Source organism: Cryptomeria japonica, chromosome 4, assembly GCF_030272615.1.
Source record: "Cryptomeria japonica chromosome 4, Sugi_1.0, whole genome shotgun sequence".
Classification (NCBI taxonomy): domain Eukaryota; kingdom Viridiplantae; phylum Streptophyta; class Pinopsida; order Cupressales; family Cupressaceae; genus Cryptomeria; species Cryptomeria japonica.
In genome coordinates, this window is record NC_081408.1 from 682,549,554 (window position 1) to 682,573,015 (window position 23,462).

Sequence of the window (23,462 nt, forward strand, 5' to 3'; positions counted from 1 at the left end):
TTTGAAAAGTCTTAACATGTGTTAGAGGATCTCCTTTACCATTATAAAGCTCCAAATGCGGGATTTCAACATGTTTAGGAGGGATAGCTCGAACAATATCAAGAGAAAGTGGGCTCGCAACATCAAATGTGGGCACACTAAACTTAGATTGATTCATAGAGGCAATTTGTTGCTGTAAAGAAGAGACAGTTTGTGCAAGATTATTAATGGTAGCTTCAGTCGAAGAGTTCATATTAGGTGTGTTAGATTGAGATGGAGGTGTGATGTTATTGAAAGAAGGTAAAGAGTAAGGTGGTGGGACCCTATGATAGTCAACCATAGGGGATGATTGGATAGGAGGAACACTACAAGGAGGAATGGAATGGTTAAATGAATTGCCCCCTTGCGTCATGTTCATTTGTGAAGATGTAATAGGAACACTTATTGAAGGAATGAATGAAGAAGTCGGATTGAATGAAGGAATAGGGTTAATTGAAGAAGGAGGATTGCCCCCATGACTAGTGATCACAGGAGGAATGTCTTGTATAGAGGTAGCCATGATGTTAGATGTAAAGGTAGGTATACTAGCAATAGAAGTGGTCAAAGGAATAGAATGATTGACTTGTGTAGGAGGTTGTGTATAACCTAAAGATTCAGCACAACTCTTCATAGGCATCACGTTCGAATTCACAATGTGTGAAATACCACGCAAAATATCAATTCCATTCTTATCACTTTGAAGCATGCATTTTAGACCCTCAATTAAAGGAAGAGCTTGACTATCGGGATACTCATGAGACATCCATTGGTGAAAATCGTCAAATTGGTTATCCAATTTGGAAAGTTGTTCAACGGAAACTTCATGGAGAGCTTCTTCATCATTCGGAGGATTAGAGGAATTACCCATGTCCTTGTTAAAAAGGCTACTCAAATTAGGTTCCATCTCCTCGGTAGTTAAACCTCGGAAGGACTTAATTCTACGGCTTCGTCTAATGGGAATAGTGTAAGTAGGGCTTGTTGTTGTAAAACTCATGCACTAGAGAGAGAGAGAAAAGATTTTGAATTTAGAGGTAGCAATTTTCAGTAAAACCAGCCAATCTTCCAGATTTAAGCTGTTAAATGCAATCACGACAGTCTCCCGAAATTTCGGAAAAAATGTCCGAGACCGTGGCGCTCGGAGTGCAACACGGTCCTTGCAACTTTTTTTGAAATTTGCAGGGATGAAAGGTATGATGATTTTAGAGCTAATCTGAAAAAATTGAGGGATTTTACGATCTGTAGATAGGCCAAATTAAAGTTACAAATTCAAAATTGAACCCTACCAAGATTGTCGAAAAATGCAAAATTTGAATTTTGAAAAAGAGAGGGAAACTGAAATTTTGAATTTTATGATTTTAGAGGGAATGTCAAAAGCAGTGCAAGTTTTGAAATTTAAAAATTGATTCAATTTCACGCAAAATTCAATTTTGAAAGCGGAAATCAAAGTTGTTGTAATTAGGCACTTAATTTCAAAAGTCACCAAATGCAAGAATTTGAATAAAGCACTGAAATTTTGAATGAATGCAAACACAATTTTCAGATTTAGGACAGTAAGAACACAATTTTGACACAAAATTTCAATTTCAACAATTTTTGAATGATTAGGAGCCTTAAACCAAGCAATCACAAGACCAACTTTGACTGTAATTTTGAAAGTGTTATAATTGACAAAATCAGCCAAAATTCTGGATTTTAGCAGGAAAATACAGCAATATCTCGCTCCCGAAATTTTGGAAAAAATGTCGGGGACGATGGCGCTCGGAGTGCAACACGGTTCTCGCAACTTTTTTCCAAATTTTCAGGGATGAAAGATATTGTGATTTTATTGCAGAATCCAAAGTTACAACTGATTTGGAGATGTTTTGATTGGTCAAATTGTCGGACAAAGGTTGAATTACGAGGGTTCCAAAAATTAGGGTTTTGACATTTAACCACTTAATTTTCAGAATTAAAGCACAGATATGAATTGATAATTTATAATAGAAAAGCAGATCTGAAGCAAGCATTAGTAATTAAACATTTCGCAAGTTCAATGTTCAAAAAAAAGAAAATTTAGGGTTTTTATGCAATCACCTCTAAAATTTTGCAAAAGATCAAACATGGAAATGTAATCAAGGAATCAATTTTCGAGATCTAAGCATGAAAAATCAGAAAGGATGTTCACGTCGGGTTCACCAAAATGTAAAGCGGAAAATCGCGGTCGAACCCTAGTTGGTCTCCCCTCTTCTAACTCCGAGGAGAGAGAAGGGAGGTTCGCTAGGATTCGATGGGTTTTCACTTAGGGGGAAGACTTTACATTCAAAAGAGGGGTTGAAACTCATAAGATTCAATCCCACACAATGTAAGATTGGATGCTAAATGAATTTCAAGGGTTTGGAAAGCAAAGCTACCCTCTTTTGTAAAGAATGTTGATTAAGGAAATTAAGCTAAGGATGCATAGAAAGTCATAAAGATTCGCTTATAAACTGAGTTTAGGTTATAGGATGAAGCTACGGACCTGGAATTAGCAGTAAAATGTCGATACGGTGCTGTCCTGCAAATTTGAGCAAAAGTTGTCGGGACGATGGCGCCCGGCGCCACGGTCCTCCGAAAAATCCGCGAAACGAAGGGGGATCTGTTCGTCTCTGCACAAGGATTCCAAATCTTCAATCTCAGCCGCGTACCTGCAACCTACACACAGAAAAGCGAAGATGATTGGGGGGTTAGGGATTAGGGGTTTGCCTTTAGGTCAAACCCCAGTTTTGGAATTAACCAAGAAATGAGCAAGTGCTGTAAATGTAAATGACTGTAATGTAAAACAAGTACTAATACCTTGTTCTAAGGATGTTTGTATCCTTATGTGCAAAGGTTTAGATGTTGTATGTTGTAGTATGTAGCATGTAATAAGTGATCTCCTCTTCAATGGTTGAATCCTTGACTTGAATGCAACACTTAGCCTTGAATGGAGACTTGGAATGATCAATTGCTTGAATGCTTGAATGCTTGAGTATAGTTTCCACGCTTTTCACATATGTCCTTCTCATGCCAAATGAGAGAGAAAAATGTAGTTTATATACTTGTCAATTAGGGCTGATAGACTGATTTTTCCGACCTTAGGCCGACCAGGGAAGTATATTTCCAAATTGCAATCAAAAAGACCTGATATCACTTAGGAAACCGGGCCCAAAATAGGACCCAGGGACCAGGGCGCTGGGCGCCATGGTCCTGGAGGACTAGGGCGCTGGGCGCCATGGTCCTGAGGGACCAGGGCGCTGGGCGCTCTGGTCCCACCTCCGGGACAGCGGGGTGCAAGGAGGTTCAGGCCAATGGTGCTTGAAAAATGCAGTTTTCAGTGTCGTGAGCAAGTTTTAGGGTCTCCATTCAGGTTGCGTGTTGCGTCGCCATCATGAAGACCGAAATGCAGTCGAAATTGCAAGTGTCGCAATTTTAGGACGCTACAGTTGGTATATTGATGATGTTTTGATTGTCATTGATGGACACACACTTACTTGATGTATGAGTTATGCTCAACCGATAGTTGTTCCAACCGGTATTGTATGTCATTGAATGTGTAGTCTTTAGACTATCGATATTTTGCAGAAGATGGTTTACCAATCACAGATTAACTGAAGACCCCAAGCGGTATGAAGACCCCAAGCGGTATGAGGATCTCAAGTAGAATGAAGGACCTGAGTGGTAGTCAAATTTTGATCGTAACACTATGATCTTCTAGTCTTCATTTTTGACAACCAGTAATTGGTATATTGTATTAACCGATACATATTTGTGATGAGTTACCAACCGGTATTATTGTAATGTGTGATGAGTTATCATCCACCGACACTTTGGCGGTGTTTTTGTGTCGTGTTACCAAATGTGTCTAGATGCATTGTACCTAGGAACTTGTAGTCTAATCTTATTGGACCGACATGAAATCAAATTCCTTTATAAGGACATCATGTCTAGGTTTTGTAAGTGACATAGAATAGAGAAGGTTATTATGTGTGATCATTGAAGAGAAGGTTAGGTTTGTGTGAAGAGATAGAGTGTGTAGATATAGAAGACTGAAGTAATGCTGAAATGCATTAACAAGGAGTTGTCAAGGATCTAATTAAGCATACTATGCTATTATCTAGATCATTCACTTGTTGATTACTCACATCTTCGACAATTCTAAAGCCCTTAACCAGGTAGGCTCGGCAAAGCCTTTGTAAATCCTCTAACAAGGTGGTTCACAACTATGGATCTTAAATCCTCTAACAGGTAGTCTTTAACAGGACTTATCTCCTAACAGAGATCTAGATTCCTAACAGGATCTGTTCTAGTGAAGAACATTGTATGAACTTAACCGGCTTGGTTACTATTCTGCAGATAGTTACTTGTGAGTTTTTTCTCACCATGGTTTTTCCCATTTGGGTTTCCATGTCAAATATCTTGTGTTATGGTGATTGTGCTTTTGTGGGTGAATGCTTTGTTTGCTATTTGGTTTGCATTTATCTTAATCAGTTTATTAGTGAATCTGTTGCACCGGTTATTTGCTAAACTGTTTAAGAGTTTGCTTACAATATTTTTTGGCTTACAAATTCACCCCCCTCTTAGTATTTATCACTCCTTTGGGTTGTTGCCCATAAAATTCAAGGGTTGATGCTCCTTTGGGTTGGTGCCCATAAATATGTAAACAAATTCTTACTTATGAGGTTGGATTAGAGCAGTAGACTCTAGTAACATTTCTCATTGAGGTTTTTCCCCACTGTGGGTTTTCCTCGTAAATCTTGTGTTATGTGTCTACCTTATGTGTGTGTGCAAATGTGTTTAATATCTCTACTCATAATTTCTTGACTTCTATTATTAAAGCTTTAATTATATAATAAGTTCAAGTTTTTTATTACCATTGATTCATCCCCCCTCTCAGTGGTCCATTTGTGTTCCTTCACTCCAAAGGCTGGGAAGCAGTCTCAACATAAGAAGCCAAAAGAAAAGGGGCTTCATGAGACATAAAAACCAAAAAGATGCTCTAATCATTTCTCATAAAAGGGGACTTCAGCTAAACAAGAACATCCCAAACAAGATAATATACATATTGACATTGATTCAAAGAGAGAATAGGGATCGTCAGAATGCCAATGAGGATGAAGGGATGCTAGAAAGAGAAACCATTGGTTAAAAGGTACAAGGGGGCAAGAACAATATGATTTTGATCATGGAACTGATGATGGTGACCCCTTTGATGCAAAAAAAAAGTTTACCAGGAAAGGAAGACCAAAACAATAACTTGGACAATACCCCCAATGGAAAGATATGGTGGTAATAACTTGTTTGATGCAAGGCCTATTACTTATTGGTCTAGGACACACCTTGGAAGGGACGAACAATAATGATGAGTTGCAAGCAACAATTAAAAGGATAAGGGATTTGGAACAATAGTTGGTAGAGTACATAGAGAGAGATAGGTTAAAGGGTAGAGTGGAAAAACTAAAGACATAACTAATACTCTAACAACAACAAGGTGCAGGATTGGAAAATCTAACCAATCTGGCTATTGTGAAATTATAGAAGAAAGGGTTGATGCAGAGAGTCTTGGAGCTGCTCTTAATCACCTAGTTGTCTTGGTTGATCTCATCAACCCTCTAACTCCTCAAGCCCATCCAATGGTACTTGGTAGGGCTTTTTCTAGATAGACCTTCAAGGCCTAATTCATTTTGGCTTTCCTACAAGGTATAGCCACTTATCTTTAACAGCCAACTCTTCCTATTGAGGATTCCACCTCAATCCCTAACACACTCCCAAGGCTCCAACAACCTCTGCAAAGGACCTTACTTCTCCAACCTGTTCTATGTGAGTAACATGAAATTAAATAGTGTATTTGATGTCTTTTAGGGGTTCGATCACCTTCAATCCCATCTCCAAGCTTTCCCAACCTCACTTTGTCTCTACCGGCTCCAAATAGGCCTAATACAATTAGCCCTCCTATGACGATTTTCAAGGCTTAGTTTGAAATCTTCCCACACAAGGCCACAAAAAAATTAAAGATTCTATTACCCTTTTCAGAGTTACAAACAATATTGCAAAATTCCATTTGGGTTCTCCGTACACATGGGGTAACCAAAACTGTCCTATTTTCAAGGGTTTTAGGCCTACCCAGGTGACTTGCAAAGATGGCTTTAGAAAACTTCACCAGTCAAAACATCTGCCAAAAATAATCATGGATTATTTAAGGGAACTCACAGGGATCTCCACCAATGGTTCAACTTCTCTTCTACCAATCCACATGTGCTCATAAATAGCACATCTTCTACTGTCCTAAACTCACCAACTCCTAGCTGTGAGCCTAGGGTATCATTGTAGAAACACCACAAAGGCCTGAAAAACCAAAAAACCTACTCTAAACATATGTACAAACCCCTAACCTAGCATTCCACATGATTTCAACTGGTTCCATCAATGGATGCTCAGGTTAGAGCCATTTTTCCCTTAAACCCTAGTTTGCAAGGGTTTAAGACCTAGTCATAGAGAATGGATTAGATCTCTGCAACTAGACACAATCAAATTTTCTAATCTACCTTATTGGAAATTAGACTCAACAAACTCTCATGCCCTGCAATGAGATTCTTCTGACAAGTCCGTACTGGACCGTACAATGCAACAAAAACAAAGAAAACTGTCAAAACAATGTCCAAACAAGATTTCCTTACAACTCAAAAACTTGCTTTTGCATTCCAGATTCTCTAACCTGTACAGTGAAGTTTTTTTTGGATTATATGCTCATGATTCAGTTGGTTGAACCAACTTTCATCGCCAATCAACAAAAAATGCAACTTTTTACAAAATTGCCAAAATGTTGCTTAACAACTTTACATCTTTTCCTCCTGAGAATGCAACTTTACATTTCAGTGTCCGATAAGGCTCCAAAGGCCCTCTATGCACTCTAGGAGACATAATAACAATGCATTTCACCCTATTACATGATGAATCTATTCTAGAGTAGTGCATCTATGACCAACATCAACATTACAACTTCCTAGGAAATCACATCTTGAACACAACTAAAACTTGGACAATTCAACCATGGCTCCATTGAGTCCCAAATGGTTGGTTCATTATTACAACTTGAAGGACACCACAAAAACTTAGAACAATCCAAAATTGCTTGGAGTGATGTGTGCCTTGCACCATACTCCCTCGAGACAAAGAACTCAAGTCCCTTGAGTTAAGAGGTCCACAATTTCCACACCATGCTGAAGTGTATATGATTCTGACATCCACATAGCATTTGATTCAGGTAACCCTACCCATTTTACAAGATAATGTTTGTATACTCCTTTCCTTGTTTTCTTTACTACCTCGGTGTCCAAGATACTTTCCAACTTGACCGGTTGGCATGGTGGCAAATCTCTCACCCAATCTTTAGTACCCTGTGATGAAGTGTCTAATTGATGTGTTTGTGATTCTCCCTTGTATGGATAGAGATCACATACATTAAAGATAGGAGAAATACCCAAGGTGTGAGGGAGTTCAACTTCATATGCATTCTGTCCATATTTGTCAACCACCTTGAGAGGCCCAATCCTCTTAATCAATAGCTTAGTAGGTTGCCCTTTTGGAAGTCTCTCCTTCCTTAGGTATGCTAGGACCAAATCTCCAATCTTAAATTGCACATTCCTTCTTTTTTTATTAGCATTCATCTTATTTTGCTCGGACTTTTGTTGTAAGGTTTGCCTTACCTTATCATGCACTTCTTTGATACCTTCTGCAAAATTCTCTCCTTTTGCACTCTTAGGTGCCATAGAACTGAGCTCTCTAAGCTCTAGTATGCCCCTTGGATGCAAACCATACACTATCTCAAAGGTACTTTTACCTGTGCTTCAGTTAACTGATTTATTGTATGCATATTCTTCCCGGCCGATGACGAAATCCCTAGTCTGCCCATGTTTTTTGGTAAGGCATCTTAGCAGATTACCCAAGGATTTGTTGACTACCTCTGTTTGACCATCTGATTGAGGATGATAGGAAGATGAAAAGGATAATTTTGTGTCCAACTTTCTCCAGTGTCCTCCAAAAGTGGCTTAATAACTTCACATCCCTATCACTGACTATGCTGATTGGAAGGCCATGAATTCTAACTATCTCCTTGAAGAAGAGTCCTGCAATGTAGGTGGCATCATTGGTGCTCTTGCAAGGTATAAAATGTGCCATTTTGCTAAACCTATCAACCACTACATACACACTATCAAATCCCCTTAGATTTCTTGGTAAGCCTAACACAAAATCCATGCTCAAACATTCCCAAGGCTTCTGAGGTATGACCAAAGGTTGGTATAGACTAGCATTACTTGATGAACCTTTTTCTCTTTGACATATTGCACATTTTTCTACAAACCTTCTCAATTCTGATTGCAATTTGGGCCAATGGTAAAACCTACTAACCTGCTCCATAGTTTTATCTATGCCAAAATGACCTCCTAGACCTCCTTGAGGCTTTTCTTGGATAATGTTTTGTCTCATAGAACATTGGGAAATGCAAAGAAGGTGTCCCTTGAACAACAAACCCTCTTGTATCATATACTTTGAATAAGAGACATGTGAGGTGTCAGAAAAATCAGTACAAACAACATATATCTCTGCAAAATCTTTATCATCCTTGTAGAGGTCTTTTAACTCAGTCAATCCCACACTTTGCAATTGTATCTCCTACATAGTCACGACTCTCCTTCTTAATGCATTAAATACCTTATTTGCAAAGCCCTTTTGTGCTTGATAGTGAAGGTGTAGGATTGTAGGTATTCAACCCACTTTAGGTGTCTTTGATTCAACTTCTCTTGCCCATTAAGGAAACTAAGGGCATGATTGTCAGTGTAAACTACAAACTCTTTGGGTAGAAAATAATGACGCCACTTCTTCAATGCTTGCACCATAACATACAACTCCAAATCATATGTGGAGTATCTTTGCTTGGCTTCATTCAATTTTTCTGAGAAGAATGCTATAGGATGACCTTCTTGACTTAAAACAACCCCTATTGCCCTTTGGCTAGCATCACATTCTACTGTAAACAACTGACTGAAATTAGGCAATCTAAGGGTTGGCAACTCTGCTATCTTAGCTTTCAACAATTCAAAACCCTTATTAGCTTCCTCTGTCCACTTAAATTGACACTTAATCCCTCCTTTAATGGTGTTGAGTATAGGAGCACAAACATGGCTAAATTTTCTCACAAACTTCCTATAAAAAGATGCCATTCCATGAAAACTTCTAGCATCACTTATGCCCCTAGGTATAGGCCAATTAAGTATTGCTTCTACTGTACTTGGATCCATCTTTAAACAACCTTGTGAAATGACAAAACCAAGGTAAACTAACTCTGTTTTCAAGAACTCACATTTTTCAAGGTTGATTTTGAGTTGAGCCTCCTTCAACTTCTTCAAGACCATCTCCACATGCTTAAGGTGTTCCTCCTTGGACTTGCTGAAGGCCAAAATGTCATCAAGATACACAATAAAAAATTTGCTAATAAACTCAACTAAGACTTCATTCATGAGCCTTTGAAAGGTACTAGGTGCATTAGTGAGGCCAAAAGGCATCACCAACCACTCATATAGGCCTGCATTGGTTCTAAAGGTTGTCTTCCATTCATCACCAGGTCTGATCCTTATCTGATGATAACCAGACTTAAACTCCACCTTTGTGAAGTAGCATACTCCACCTAGATTGTCCAATAGGTCCTTTATCCTTGGCATGGGAAACTGGTATCTTATAGTGATCTTATTAACTGCCCTCGAGTCAGTGCACATCCTCCATTTTCCTCCATTTTAAGGCACTAGAACAATGGGTACAACACAAGGAATCAAGCTCTTTTTAATAAACCCTTTGTTTAAGAGTTCTTGCACTTGTTTGGCGATCTCTTCATTTTGACTAGGTGTCATTTTGTAAGAAGCTTTGTTAGGTAGATTTGCCCCTGGTATCAAGTCTATTTGATGATTTACATCCCTCATTGGAGGCAAAGAATTAGGCATATCATCTCCTATGACTTCTGCATATTGCTTTAGTAGACCTTGCACTTCTTGAGGCACTTCACTCATTGGATCTGCCTTAGCTTCATCTTTAGGCTTTAACACTATAACATAGCCCTGATTACCCTCTTTTTTTAATACTTTAAGGAACTCTTTACCACTCAACAACATAACACTTGACCCTACTTGTTTTTCCTCCTTTGGATCAGGTAATGGATCCATTTGATACTTCTTTCCATTCTTGGTAATGAGATAACTGTTCTTTTCTCCATCATGACAGGCTTTCACATAATATTGCCATGGAAAACCCAAAAGCAAATGACAAGCATCCATAGGAAATATGTCACATAGAAGTTTGTCTTTGTAGTCACCAATTTCAAAGTCCACCCATGCTTGTTCATCAACTAAGACATGTTGACCCCGATTGAGCCATGCCACCTTATAGGGAGTGAGATGAGGTAATCTTTTCAGTTTGATCTTATCCACCATTTCAACTGAGACAATATTCACTGTGGAACCTAAATCCACAATCACTTTACGAATTTTCCCATGTGACTTACAGGTGGTCCTAAATAAACTTTTCCTTTGTGGTGGCTCTTGAGCTTGGGGTATCTTTAGCATTGTTCTTCTCATCATTAAATTTTCTCCATCTGTCACTGGCCCTGCCTTACTAATTGGAGAGGTCTCGCTTTGAGTATCCTCCTCTTGCACTAACTGAGTCCTTCTTTTACCCATGTATGAGCTTGTTGAACTTGAGGCTTTTCCCGGGCACCTACTCATGGTATGTCCAACTTGGTTGCAGTGATAACACCTACTGGTGAAGACTGTATTTCCTCTCCCTGAGCTTCCAAACCTGACCCTAAAATTGCTTCTCCCTCTAAAGGATCCTCTATATGTTCCTCTTTGTGAGTCCCCACTTCCTTCTTGGTTTTGATGTTCTTCATTTCTTGTAGCATTTTGCCCTATGCCAAAGGTTCCTCTACCTCTGAAATTCTTACCACCTCTATGCTTTTGATTTTGCTCACTTCTCCTTTTGATCTTTTCCTTTGCCCTTAATGCCAACTGAAAACACTTATGAACAATGTCTGGTGTGAGGATTCTTATTTCATCTTGTATGTTTTGCCTAAGGCCATTCATGTATTTGGCCAATTTCTCCACTTCATTCTCATGTTTCCTAGCCCTCAAACTTAGCTTGTGGAATTCCTCAGTGTATGCATTGACATCTAGTTCCCTTTGTTTCAAATTTTGTTGTCTCTTGTGGACTTGGACTTCATAATCTCTTGGTAGGAATTGAGATTTCATCCTTATCTTCATACACTCCCATGAAGTTATCTTTTTCTTACTTACTTGCACCCTTTCTTCTTGCATCATGCTCCACCAAACCAATGCTGATCCCCTCAATCTTGACTTGGCTACATTTACTCTTTTCTCCTCTGCTACCTCCTTATAGTCAAAATGATTATTCAATGATTCTATCCAATCTAATAGATCCTCTCCATCGAGATTTCCTCCATAGGTGGGTAATCCATCCAAGTTATCCTTGGAGATGGATTTGACTGCATCCAATAATAGTTTTTGGTCTTGGGGCATTGCTACTTCTGTCTGGTCCTCCTCATCTTCCACTTCTTCATCTGTCTCATCTCCCCATTTTGTCTTAACCTTCCCCTTCTCCTTCTTAACATCTCAGGTTCCTTTACTTCCTTCCTGATCCTTCAATCCTTCTAGCATCTTTGTCACCATCTGTTGGATGGATTCTGGAGTCACTGAATTTAGAGGCATTGAACTTGCTTCTGATTCCTCATAGTCTGACATACACTAATGTTTCAAAGGGTGGCTTTGATACCACTCTGATGCAGAGAGTCTTGGAGCTGCTCCTAATCACCTAGTTGTCTTGGTTGCTCTCATCAACCCTCTAACTCCTCAAGCCCATCCAATGGTACTTGGTAGGGGTTTTTCTAGTTATAACTTCAAGGCCTAATTCATTTTGGCTTGCCTCCAAGGTATAGCCACTTATCTTTAACAACCAACTCTTCCTATTGAGGATTCCACCTCAATCCCTAACACACTCCCAAGGCTCCAACAACCTCTACAAAGGATCTCACTTCTCCAACCTGTTCTATGTGAGTAACATGAACTTACATAGTGTCTTTGATGTCTTTTAGGGGTTTGAGAACCTTCAATCCCATTGCCAAGCTTTCCCAACCTCACTTTGTCTCTACTAGCTCCAAATAGGCTTAATACAAATAAATTACATATTAGAGTACCCTATTCAGAGTTACAAACAATATTTCAAAATGCCATCTGGGTTCTCCGTACACATGGGGTAACCAAAATTGTCCTATTTTCAAGGGTTTTAGGCCTACTCGGGTGACTTGCAAAGATGGCTTTGGAAAAATTCACCAGTCAAAACATCTGCCAAAACTAATCATGGATTATTTAAGGTAAGTCACATGGGTCTCCAACCATGGGTCAACTTCTCTTCTACCACTCCAGATGTGCTCAGAAATCGTACATCTTATGTTGTCCTAGACTCACCAACTCTTAGATGTGAGCCTAGGGTATCATTGTAGAAACACCACAAAGGCCTGAAAAACCAAAAAACCTACTCTAAACATATTTATAGACCCTAACCTAGCATTCCACATGATTTCAGCTAGTGCCATCAATGGATGCTCAGGTTAGAGTCATTTTCCCCTTAAACCCTAGTTTGCAAGGGTTTTACACCAAGTCATAAAGAATGGATTAGATCTCTGCAACCAGACACAACCAAATTTTCTAATCTACCTTATTGGAAATTAGACTCAACAAACTCTCATGCCCTGCAATGAGATTCTTTTGACAAGTCCGTACTGGACCGTACAATGCAACAAAAACAAAGAAAACTGTCAAAACGATGTCCAAACAAGATTTCCTTACAACTCAAAAACTTGCTTTTGCATTCCAGATCCTCTAACCCGTACAATGAAGTTGTTTTTGGCTTATATGCTCATGATTCAGTTGGTTGAGCCAACTTTCACCGCCAATCAACAAAAAATGCAACTTTTTGCAAAATTGCCAAAATGTTGCTTAGCAACTTTACATCTTTTCCTCCTGAGAATGCAACTTTGCATTTCAGTGTCCTACAAGGATCCAAAGGCCCTCTATGCACTTTAGGAGACCTAATAACAATGCATTGCATCCTATTACATGATGACTCTATTCTAGAATAGTGCATCTATGACCAACATCAACATTACAACTTCTTAGGAAATCACATCCTGAACACAACTAAAACTTGGACAATTCAACCATGGCTCCATTGAGTCCCAAATGGTTGGTCCAAAAAATTAGAACAAACCAAAATTGCTTGGAGTGATGTGTGCCCTGCACCAAGGGTCATCTGCTCTCAAGGAGAAGGATACACCAACACCACTCACTACACTCACCCTTGGCATTGCCTTATGGAGGGCATAATTGAAATTTGAATGGCATGAGATTTAGTGGGAAAAGGAAAAGCAAACACTTAAGGCTGGATATGAGGAAAAATTAGGAGAGAAAGACATAGAGGTCAAGAAATTGATTTTCAACCTAGAGAAGATGTCTGATTTAGCTAATCGACTCAAAAGTTGTCGACCCCTTGCTAGAGTGTATGCATTGTATTTACAAGAAAAAATATTATGTTTTCAGATTAGCCAATTGCTCAACAATACACCATCTCTATTATTTCACCAAGGTCATTCCTTACTACCTACTCCAAAGCAACCCTAGACCCACAAGACCAAATGTGTGAATTCTACCTCCACAGTCCAACAATTCCGTACAATACTACTTGGAATCCCTTACTTTATGTGGGCAATATGCAGTTAAAAGCATTGACATCCTATTTAAGGAATGAGTAGGACCATGGGATCTTATAAATGCGATGGATTCATTCAAACACCCACAACTCTCTCTCTCTCTCTCTCTCTCTCTCTCTCTCTCTCTCTCTCTTTGGACGAGAGTTTATACTTTGTTGTCGTACAATAAGATTGTTGTTAGTCCTTTAGAGGGGATCCCATTGGCCTAGGGTGGTGTAAATTTGAGTGCCATTGTGCCGTCACCATCTAAGTGGGGATTTCTTGTACCTCTTGCTATTTAGGATGTTCTGGATGGTTGGGTGGCTCCATATCCTTCCTCATGTGAATTTTAGCTATTCATATATTGATGACATTTTTGTTTATAGTTTGTTGTGAACTCTTGAACTATGCATATTAACTCATTACTTTTTATCATAAACCTTTTTGCATACACCTAATTAATATGATATCTTTAACATTTTCAATAAAAATATCAAAAACTTACCATCATCACTTAAAAATACAAAGAATTTTATATTATTATAATAAACACATTTACAATAAAATATGATAATATATTCTTTGTAAAATATATTTTCTTATAAATTAATGATTAGAAACTTTAACAATTCAAAATTTGAACATCAAATGTTAATTGATTCATAGTAAGGCTAGTTGGTAAGAAGTTATTTTTTTTAACATATTAAATTATGATGTATTATTAGAATTCAACTTAATTTTTAATCAAGCTTATTGATCCATGAAACCAAAATGCTACATAATCTATTAAAACATCATAAAATTAATTTTACTAAATTATAATCCAAAAAACATTTGAAAGTGTAAATACACATCATATATAGATAGTCGCATAGTGTAAAGTCATGGAATTCGAGCACCCGAGCTGCAAAGAAAAATTGAATTGTGAATATGTGAAGAGAAAGTGTGTTAAAAAATCCTTGCATGCCTCAAATTATCATGTTACCTAAATAGTGAAAAATGTCCTCGTATTTCCCAAATTGCCAATGTTAAAATTTATAGGAGTGTCCTGTGTTCGAAGAATATATAGTTAATTTATACAAAATCAGAATTTGTATTCCTGTCACATGACAGCATCGGAATTTCGAAGTAGGGATTTGCAGAAAAAAAAATCCTCTAAATTTTATTAGATTTCAATTGAAGTTGCTTTTGATCTCCTGCAAAAGCTGATAATTTTGCAATGGTATGAAAGATTTGTGATACGAATCCGATCTAATAGACATGGACGGACAGGTGGGCGATGATAACAATGGTGGACAAGATGATTTCGGATCGTTATTCGAAGGGATGGTGCTGATGACGCCCTCCCAAGTTGAAGAAACGCCACCTTCGCAAAATCAACAACATCCATTGCCCGATAATGAGCCGCCCAATACTGTAAGTCAGCCCCTTGATGAAAATCTCTTCTCTGATCTTAATCTTTACTCAATCAGCGAAAACCCAGTTCATGAAAATCAGAACTCTTTAAATTTGGATTTAAATAGAGAAAATCAAAATAACAGAAAGGGTTTGACATCTGCATCAACAGCCACATCCACATCCCCGTCTTCATCATCTTCGTTGGTTAATACAAGGTCATTGGAGATTTCTGGACCCAAGCATGCATCCCGAAGGAAAAAAAGAAGCTTTAAGATTGGTTACGGGAGGGATGATTTTGTCGATGATGGATCGCAAAATGGTGTCGGTGATGGCAATAATGATCATGGTTATGCTCATCTTGATAATAACAATTTATCTAGTGTTGAGGTTCAAATGTCTTCTCAAGGCCAGGCAGATGTTAGTACCGGAGGACTGCAAGGGCAATTATTGCCAGTTCAAATTGATGAATCAAGCTCAAAAGCCATTGATGAAATTGAATTATCTATACCTGAAAAGAGTCTTGATTCTGCTGAAATTGAAGAAGAGGCAGATCAGAGGCCCTCTCAAGACGATTCGGGGAGCTCAATTCATGTCCTAGAGAGGGAGGTAGTTGCAGAGGAGAACAGAGGGAATGATGTGAAACGGAGTGGTGTAGTAGCTCAAGTAACAGGCCACGATGCTGTAATATTGCATGATGAAGATACCGTCCAAATTGAAAAACAGAGTAGTCAGGAAGCTGATTCTGATACCACGGGAAAGGCTGAGCATGCACCCACTAGTATAGAGGCTGAATCTGAATCAGCAGAAGTATTTCTGATCGAGAAGAAGTTGGATGATGTTAAGGTTCAAATATCCAGCAAACTGAAGGAGCTTCACGAAAGGGCGGCGTCAATATCTATGTCCAGGAAGGTAGCAGCACAGAGGAGGAGACAAGCAGCCGAGGAAGTAAATGTTGCATCTAATAGGCATAAGGAACTTGAAAAGGAATTGGAGGAGGCATGTGAAAGAGAGGATTTTGAAAGGGCAGAAACTCTTAGTGAGAGTCTCCTTGATATAGAGAAGTCAAAACAGGCAGCAATTGATGTGTTCAGAAGTGCTGAGGCAGATTGTGATTCGATGGCTCTAGCAATGCAGGAAATACTGGAAGCACAGGTTCAGATAGAGGAGGAAGGCATTAAACTGCTTGAGTGTTTACAAAAGGTAGGTTTATTTTCTTTTTTTGGTTTCATGCAGCAGGTAGAAAAGGAACTTTATGTTTGTCCTAAGTTTTGTTATGTAAGAGCAAGCTTGTTAACTTCAGTTGTGAGATCGTCATCTCAAAGAGAGCATAATTATAGGACTGATCTGTCAAGAGGACACCTTGTTAATTTCAGCAGCAAAATGATCACTAATTAAACATTTGTCTTTGAGGCTTTGTGCTACCTATGGCTGTTTTAGTACATTTTTCCTCCCTTTTGAGTTTACTTCTGTTTAATTAGTTTTTGATTATGCAAAATAGTTTCCATGAAAGGGCTTCAAGGAATGGAATACTATGCACAAGTAAAGACATACAATTACAGTTTTCTTTTGCATGCAACAACTGCAATCCCTCATTTTCTAGTCCTTTGATGTTGCTTTTTATAAGTAGCCAGAATGCAATAGTGCACCCTCCTTTATAGACTTCCCAGGACACAACTTCACCTGTTCACATCTATTCCACCCTCAGAGGATTGCCAATCTGTGAACTTGAACATAGCATTCAAAAGTTATCCTGAAATTCCTGCCATTCTAAATGAGCAGTAAGAGATTAAGAGTATCGTACAGTTTTTTCATTTCAATAAGTGAGGATTGAAACCCAACACTTAGAAGAAATTTGCAATTGTATCCATAACGACCTAATCGTATCATCCAAGTTCTGGTCATCTGAAAATAAAAATATTCTGACATTGGTCTTCTTAAAGTTGGTAGGTGACCTTAGGAAATATAATGGTATCAAAATCCTGGATGGTTTTATCTGACTCCAACAGTGTAGATTTAGTGCAGTTCTATTTCTGACAGGAGCATCTTGTATTTCCTCTTGATTCTGGAAGAAAATTTATCCACTTCATCAAACTGATTTGAATCTTGTATACACTGTTAGTGTGTCATTGTGAGATCAATTGCGAATAATTGTTCCACATAAATTGTCTTATATATGCCCTAATAATAACTATCTAGTAAATTCCTCTCCTACATTCTCATGATCAAATTTTTTATTCACACCGTTGGAATGAAGGTTTGGGATTTGCCACATGTGATTCTTCTCATCTGGAACTAATCTGCACTCTCTTTGTTCAATCCCTCAGAAATCTACGTGATTCTAGGCCAGTGAATTTGCTCGTTTGCTGATACTTTGAAACTGCTGAATGTGTTTTATTAGTCCATTCTATGAATTTATGGATTTGCCTGGTTCATCAAGTTCTACTTCCAATCATTCTCATATGATTACTTGCAGTGGCAATGTGCTTTCTTTCTTGAATAGCTCGTTTTGTATATTAAGGAGTACACCAATGAAATGTCTGAAGTAATCTTTCCCCAGGATGCAGAAGCTTTTGCAGCTGATCTCATCAAGAAGGCAGAGAATATGGCCGAGAAGGAAATGGAGAAATGGGTACTACAGAAAGAGGCATTGGAGCTACAGAAAATGGAAGTTGATTTTGAAACGAAGGTTATCGAAGATGCAGATGAGAAACTCAAAGAATCAATAGATGATTCTGTTAGGGATGACATTGAAGAGAAAAAAGAACTTTCCAAAAAACGAGACTCACTGATGAAGGAGCTACAAGATTTACTTGCATTAGTGAAAGCAAAGGAAGATGAGATATCTGAAAATGACAGTAAAATACAAGATGTTGAGAATAGGATTTCTGGTATGGTATCTAAATTTCAAGATGAGTGTGCAGTAATGAAAACGAAGTCTGAAACACTAATGTCAATACAAGGCCAGTTGGAATCTAACTCTGAAATTCTATCAATGAAGAAAATGGATCTTGACAAATCTCTTGCCTTGGCTGAAACAAAGAAGGTGAATCTAATTAAGTTAGCTGGTGATGCTGGAGAGGAAGCAAGGGTGCTTCATGATTTGGTGGCTCTGAGGAAGTCAATAGCATCATCCTTTATGGAGTCCAGGGAAAATAAAGTGAGGCTTGCAAAGAAGGAGCAGCAAATCTCTGAAGAAGTTGAAGACTTAAGACAAGAGGTTGCAGCTGCAAGATTATCTCTTCAGGTGAGTCACGGCTTTGGTACTTTGATTCTTATGGTTACATCCTTCTTTTTACCAGTCACTATTTTATATAAATTTACTCCATTGTGTCTGTGACCTCCACATCAAATTGCTATTCAGCTCTTCATCTCTGTGTTTTGTTGTATTGTTATGGATGTGTTTTTGACTTTGAAGAACATCGGACAAGATAATTCCAGCATTGTAGTCTCCACTTATAGTTACACGAACTCTTGTTTTTTCAATTTATGACTAGCCCTTGGATTTTGCCAGAATGTAATCATATCTTATTTTCTTATATAGCACTGATTAGCTGAAATATGCATTTTTGGAATCTTTCTAGGTCTCTGTTGCACATCTATCTGCTAAAAATAACTGATAATTGATTTAGTATTTGCCATTAGATGGTCCTTTCTGCCGTATTAAAAAGCCTACAAATTTTATATATAACAGTAAATGTTTTTAAATGGATTGAAACTAGTGTATCAACATCTGAGGCAAACAAAAAGACACAAGTAGGAAAATGAATTCTAGCAAGCAGTGACAGACACCTGTAAGACTTCAAGTATGATAATATATATGCAAATCAGAAACAAATTGGAAAATTTGCTAACAAATCATTACCAAGTTTTTCTCCTACATATATGTTTTATGCAATCAAAGATAGTGAAATTTCCCTAAAATCACAAGGACTGTTATGTCACTGCTTTCTGCATCTTTATTTTGTTTCGTACATAAAATCTAATATAGTATTCTATAGAACCATTGGGTACCACTCATCTACATCTTATTTTCTGTCCCTAGTTCTTGGTTTTTTCAAACTCGCTTATTCCAGTACCTTGTCTCAAAGTTGATTCGTGATTAGTATGATCCCTTTGTAGTTAACATGGAGATCGATTTTAAGTTCACAGAGAGGCTGTTAATTTTGTTCCCTAAAGTGCAAATTGTATTAGGCCATTTCCACCATTCTTGTGGTGGATTGTCTCTCCTTATTATTAGTTTTTCTATGCCTTGTGTCTCCAGGCAAGAGAACTTACTCGAGTCTTCATGCCTTGTGTCTCCAGGTAAGAGAACTTACTCTAGTCTTCATACTTTATGATCTTGACTTTTGTCAGAGCTCCTATGTGCCTGACTTATAAGTAGTCGTGAAATCCTCTATGGTAGGATAAATTCAGACATTTCTGCATCAATTAAATAATTAGTATCTTTATTGACAATTGCACACCCCTTCATAATTTGAATTTGGCTCTTGTGCCTCACATTGAAGAAAATTGTTGATGCAGAGGGACAAATTGTAAATGATTTGTGCTTAAGGAATTTCTAGTCACGAAATACTGTTGGGAAGAAAGAAATTGAATTGTGGAGGATGACAATGAACTTTGGTGTTCCAACCAAATCCAGCACTGCCAGCAGATGATATCATCATGCAATTGATTGGATCTTTTAAAAATTTGGCTGAATATAGATTTCCTGTCAAACCATTATATCTGTTTCTTAGGCAGATTTCTGGTAGTCAAGTTTTTCCTTTCTTATCTGGTTTAGTACTAGATGCAAATATTTTGCAAGTATCTCAATTTTGTAGTTCTGGTAGAAGATGTTGACGTGTGCTCTGAAGTGATAATGAAAAGGATTGACTGTCTACTCCTTGACCTAGTTATTGCCAAATGCCTATTCTGCATCATGCCACACTTTACATCAAGCTGGTAGATTTCTCAAAGCAAAGACAGAAAATGCATGAAGCTTGCACCAACCGAAGAATAAATTTAACTTACATGCACGGAACCCAAGACAATAAGATACTTGATTTTGAGCATCCAAAGATCATAACTAATTGCTAGAAAATCCTTTGATGCTACAACAAGAGCTCGGGTTAAGTAACAATATCAATGAAATTGAGAATGGTACATTGATCATAGTTGTTTTCATCCTTAAACTAATTTAGTAATGTTGGACTTTAATGTAATTGATTGATTCATCCCGCCACTTGGCTTTCCTGGTGAAACAGTGACATAATTAGTGCATTTTAGTCATAGTCTTTTAAATCCATACCATCTGCAAAAGAAATTTAATCCATTTTGTGGCCTGGTACATGGGATCTGCTACAAACTTATTTTCTATGGTTCAGGGATTAGACATTCTGCTTTGAAATGCAATCCCTTTGGTTTATTCACTCCAGTGATTCTTGCCCTTTGGGTGATTTTTGAGATTATACATGCTTATAACACTGTATCAGAATCAACCTTGCCCATTGTTTTTGCCTATTTTGGAGCTTGCATTCATTGCAAGCTCTTTCTTGAGTTCTCCAGAAACTTTAAGGGTCAGAAAAAACTGAATGGGCATCCTGAATAATAATTGCAAGTTTTAGTTTTATCAATATGACATAGATCATGCATTGTTTTGGTGCTAATTATTTATTTAAATCATTCTTCTTTATTTTATTTTATTTTTTGCTCAGTAAGTGCTTTTGACTGGAGCTTTGAACCAGTGGGGTGAAAGAGGGGGACCCCATCCCCGAGTACATTATATCGAGGCATTAACACCTCCACTTCCACCAACCACGTCTTTCCTTCTCCACCAATCTCGTCCCCAAGTACATCATATTGAGGCATTAACACCTCCACATCCACCAATCACCTCTTTCCTTCTCCACCAATCTCCACGTCCACCTACCTCCTGCACATCTACCAATCTGCAGCATCTCCACCAAGGTGGGCCCAAACCGGCATTAACACCATTTGGGCCAAGCGGGGATCGGAAGTTGCACCATTAACAATGCAACCGCATGACCACTACACTACAAGGTGATCCCCAAATCATTCTTCTCTATTTTATGCTGCAGTGCTAATTTTTTATTTTACATTCTTCTTTGGTGCTACTACTTTTATATTGTAGTTGATTTCTTTATGGTTTTTTTTGGTTATTATATGCATTAGTATGCTTTATTTCCTGTCTGTTTATGAATGCTATATGCATCATGCTCCTTGGTTACCTTCCTTTATTGAATGAATATTCTCCTACTGTAAAAAGCTTAGCATTGTTTTGAATGCCTATTTCATAGGCTGCAGGATGGTCATGGAAATTTCATATTCAAAGCAACGCTTTTTGCAATTTAGTTGAGTGGGCTTTAAAACAAAGAATTTTTAGAAAATCTCCTAAAAACTTCTTTTCAGAACCTTGACCACCCGTAGCAAAGGATTAGAATGGTCTCCTTGAGTATGGTTTCATTTTTGTTTGGGCTAAAGCTACGAATTACTTTCTTCTTACTGAAAGATATATTTTGCTATACAAAATTTTAAAACTCTATTAGAAACTTGCAAGGAAACCAGTAACACAACAATGGTGGTCCCCTAAGTAAAGCCTTAATCAGGCATAAGTAGTTTCTAGGAAAGGGAACTGTCTAGAATTCTTTTTCATTAACAATGTGCTATATAAGGAACAAGGCATTCATATTTCTACTGCATAGTACTGAGTTAGTGACCTTTTAAAAAACAGGAGCTTTCATCTGCCAAAGCAAATCTCAATCAAGAGATTACTTCTATGAAGCAAAAGATATTGTTTATTGAAAAAAGGGGCCCAGAGTTAGAAGCAGAAAAGAAAGTAGCAGCTGCAGCAAGAAATTTCAAGGAAGCCGGGCGAGTTGCTGCTGAGGCAAAGAAATTAAGCATAGAGAAGGATACTGTCACCAATAACATGGAGAAGGCTTTGTCAGATTTGCAGAATCTGGAAGAGGAAATAAATGGGAAAGTTACTGCATTACAAGAGGCTGAAGATCTTATCATGGTAAAGGAAAGAGAGGCAGCAAAGGCAAGATGTGAGAGACTTCGACTAGTTGCTGCTTCTGCAAGGGAGGAATGGTCCACAGCACTTGAGGTTGAAGATCTTGAAGAAGCAGGAAATTTGCTCGGAGAGGCAGAAGCTGCAGATTCTGAAGCTGATAAGCTTCAAAAGGCTTGCAGCTTTGATGGGGAGCAGTTCATGAAGATATCAAAACAATCTATTTCTGTTGCTACAGCTAGTACTCTCATGGGGAAGCAGTTAACAGAGAAAAGTTCTTGTGTTCAAACTAATGTAGAATGATCCAAAAGTGTTTCGCTGAAAGTGGTCAGCTTGTTTTTCTTAGTATCATATGGGTGGTCACCAAGTTGGACCTTCCAATAGTTGCAATCCTATTTGTAGTCTAAAATTCATTTTTCCAGTAGATAAAAATTTTAGAATTTGCTTTTTTTATTTAGAGTTTCTTTGTCTCCATTGCATATGCTTCATGTAATGTTCTTGTAGCAGAGTTTGTATTTTGAGGAATATAAAGCAATTACCAATTCTTTATGTGAATTGCAATTTTACATCTGTTGTAGATGAAAATGTATTACTTATTCTCCATTTACCACATTGGCATTATATTTTTATATCTTGATGTTCAATGCAGTGTAAAGACCTCAACTAAATGCATACAAAATAACAAATCCAGACATACTACAGCAATAAATATTTTTTATTTTTATATTTTATTCAAACACACACATACAACATGAAATTCACCTGTGTGTTGGTCCAAAGGCTACTTGCAGCGAAAGCATGACTGCTTCCTCTGCATCTCACCGTGGGTCATGACTCATGTCACTCAGCTATTGACTCCTAAAGGTGTTTTCCATCTCCTACTGACCATTGGGTCAAGAGAGTGCAGCCCCCAATCTTTGGGAAAAGGTTTGTGTGGAGTCCTTTACTGCTACTATAGTTCTCTTCTTCTCATACCTCTAGTGGTAGACTCATGGAAGGATCTACTAGGTGTCGTGGTTTTAATGGCTGCTTGCAATGAATCCAGTTCAAGGGCACTAACCAAGCTTCTGAGGGGTTCTTTCAACCTTCAGTGAAGATGTGAATCAAACAACTCTTTGAGACATCAGGTACCATCACCTTTGGAAATCAGCCACATATTTATCCACCGCCAACTCCCTAAATCGCTCCTGTGTGTCCCGCCTCTGAAATTTGTTAGTCAACATCCTGTAACAC

At 38.1% G+C, this 23,462-nt stretch overlaps 1 protein-coding gene across 2 annotated transcripts; it reads left to right on the top strand.

Moving 5' to 3' along the window:
- Positions 1-14,723: 14,723 nt before the first annotated feature.
- LOC131028641 (uncharacterized) lies at positions 14,724-22,778 on the top strand. 2 transcript variants are annotated; one of them, XM_057958964.2, is made up of 4 exons: positions 15,069-15,235; positions 15,343-16,417; positions 17,775-18,461; positions 21,948-22,778. In XM_057958964.2, the coding sequence occupies exons 1-4, from the start codon at positions 15,219-15,221 to the stop codon at positions 22,530-22,532; spliced, it is 2,364 nt and encodes a 787-aa protein (XP_057814947.2). In that variant the 5' UTR covers positions 15,069-15,218; the 3' UTR covers positions 22,533-22,778. The 2 variants fall into 2 exon arrangements, with proteins under 2 accessions (XP_057814946.2, XP_057814947.2); XM_057958963.2 differs by having other exon boundaries at positions 14,724-16,417.
- Positions 22,779-23,462: the final 684 nt, after the last annotated feature.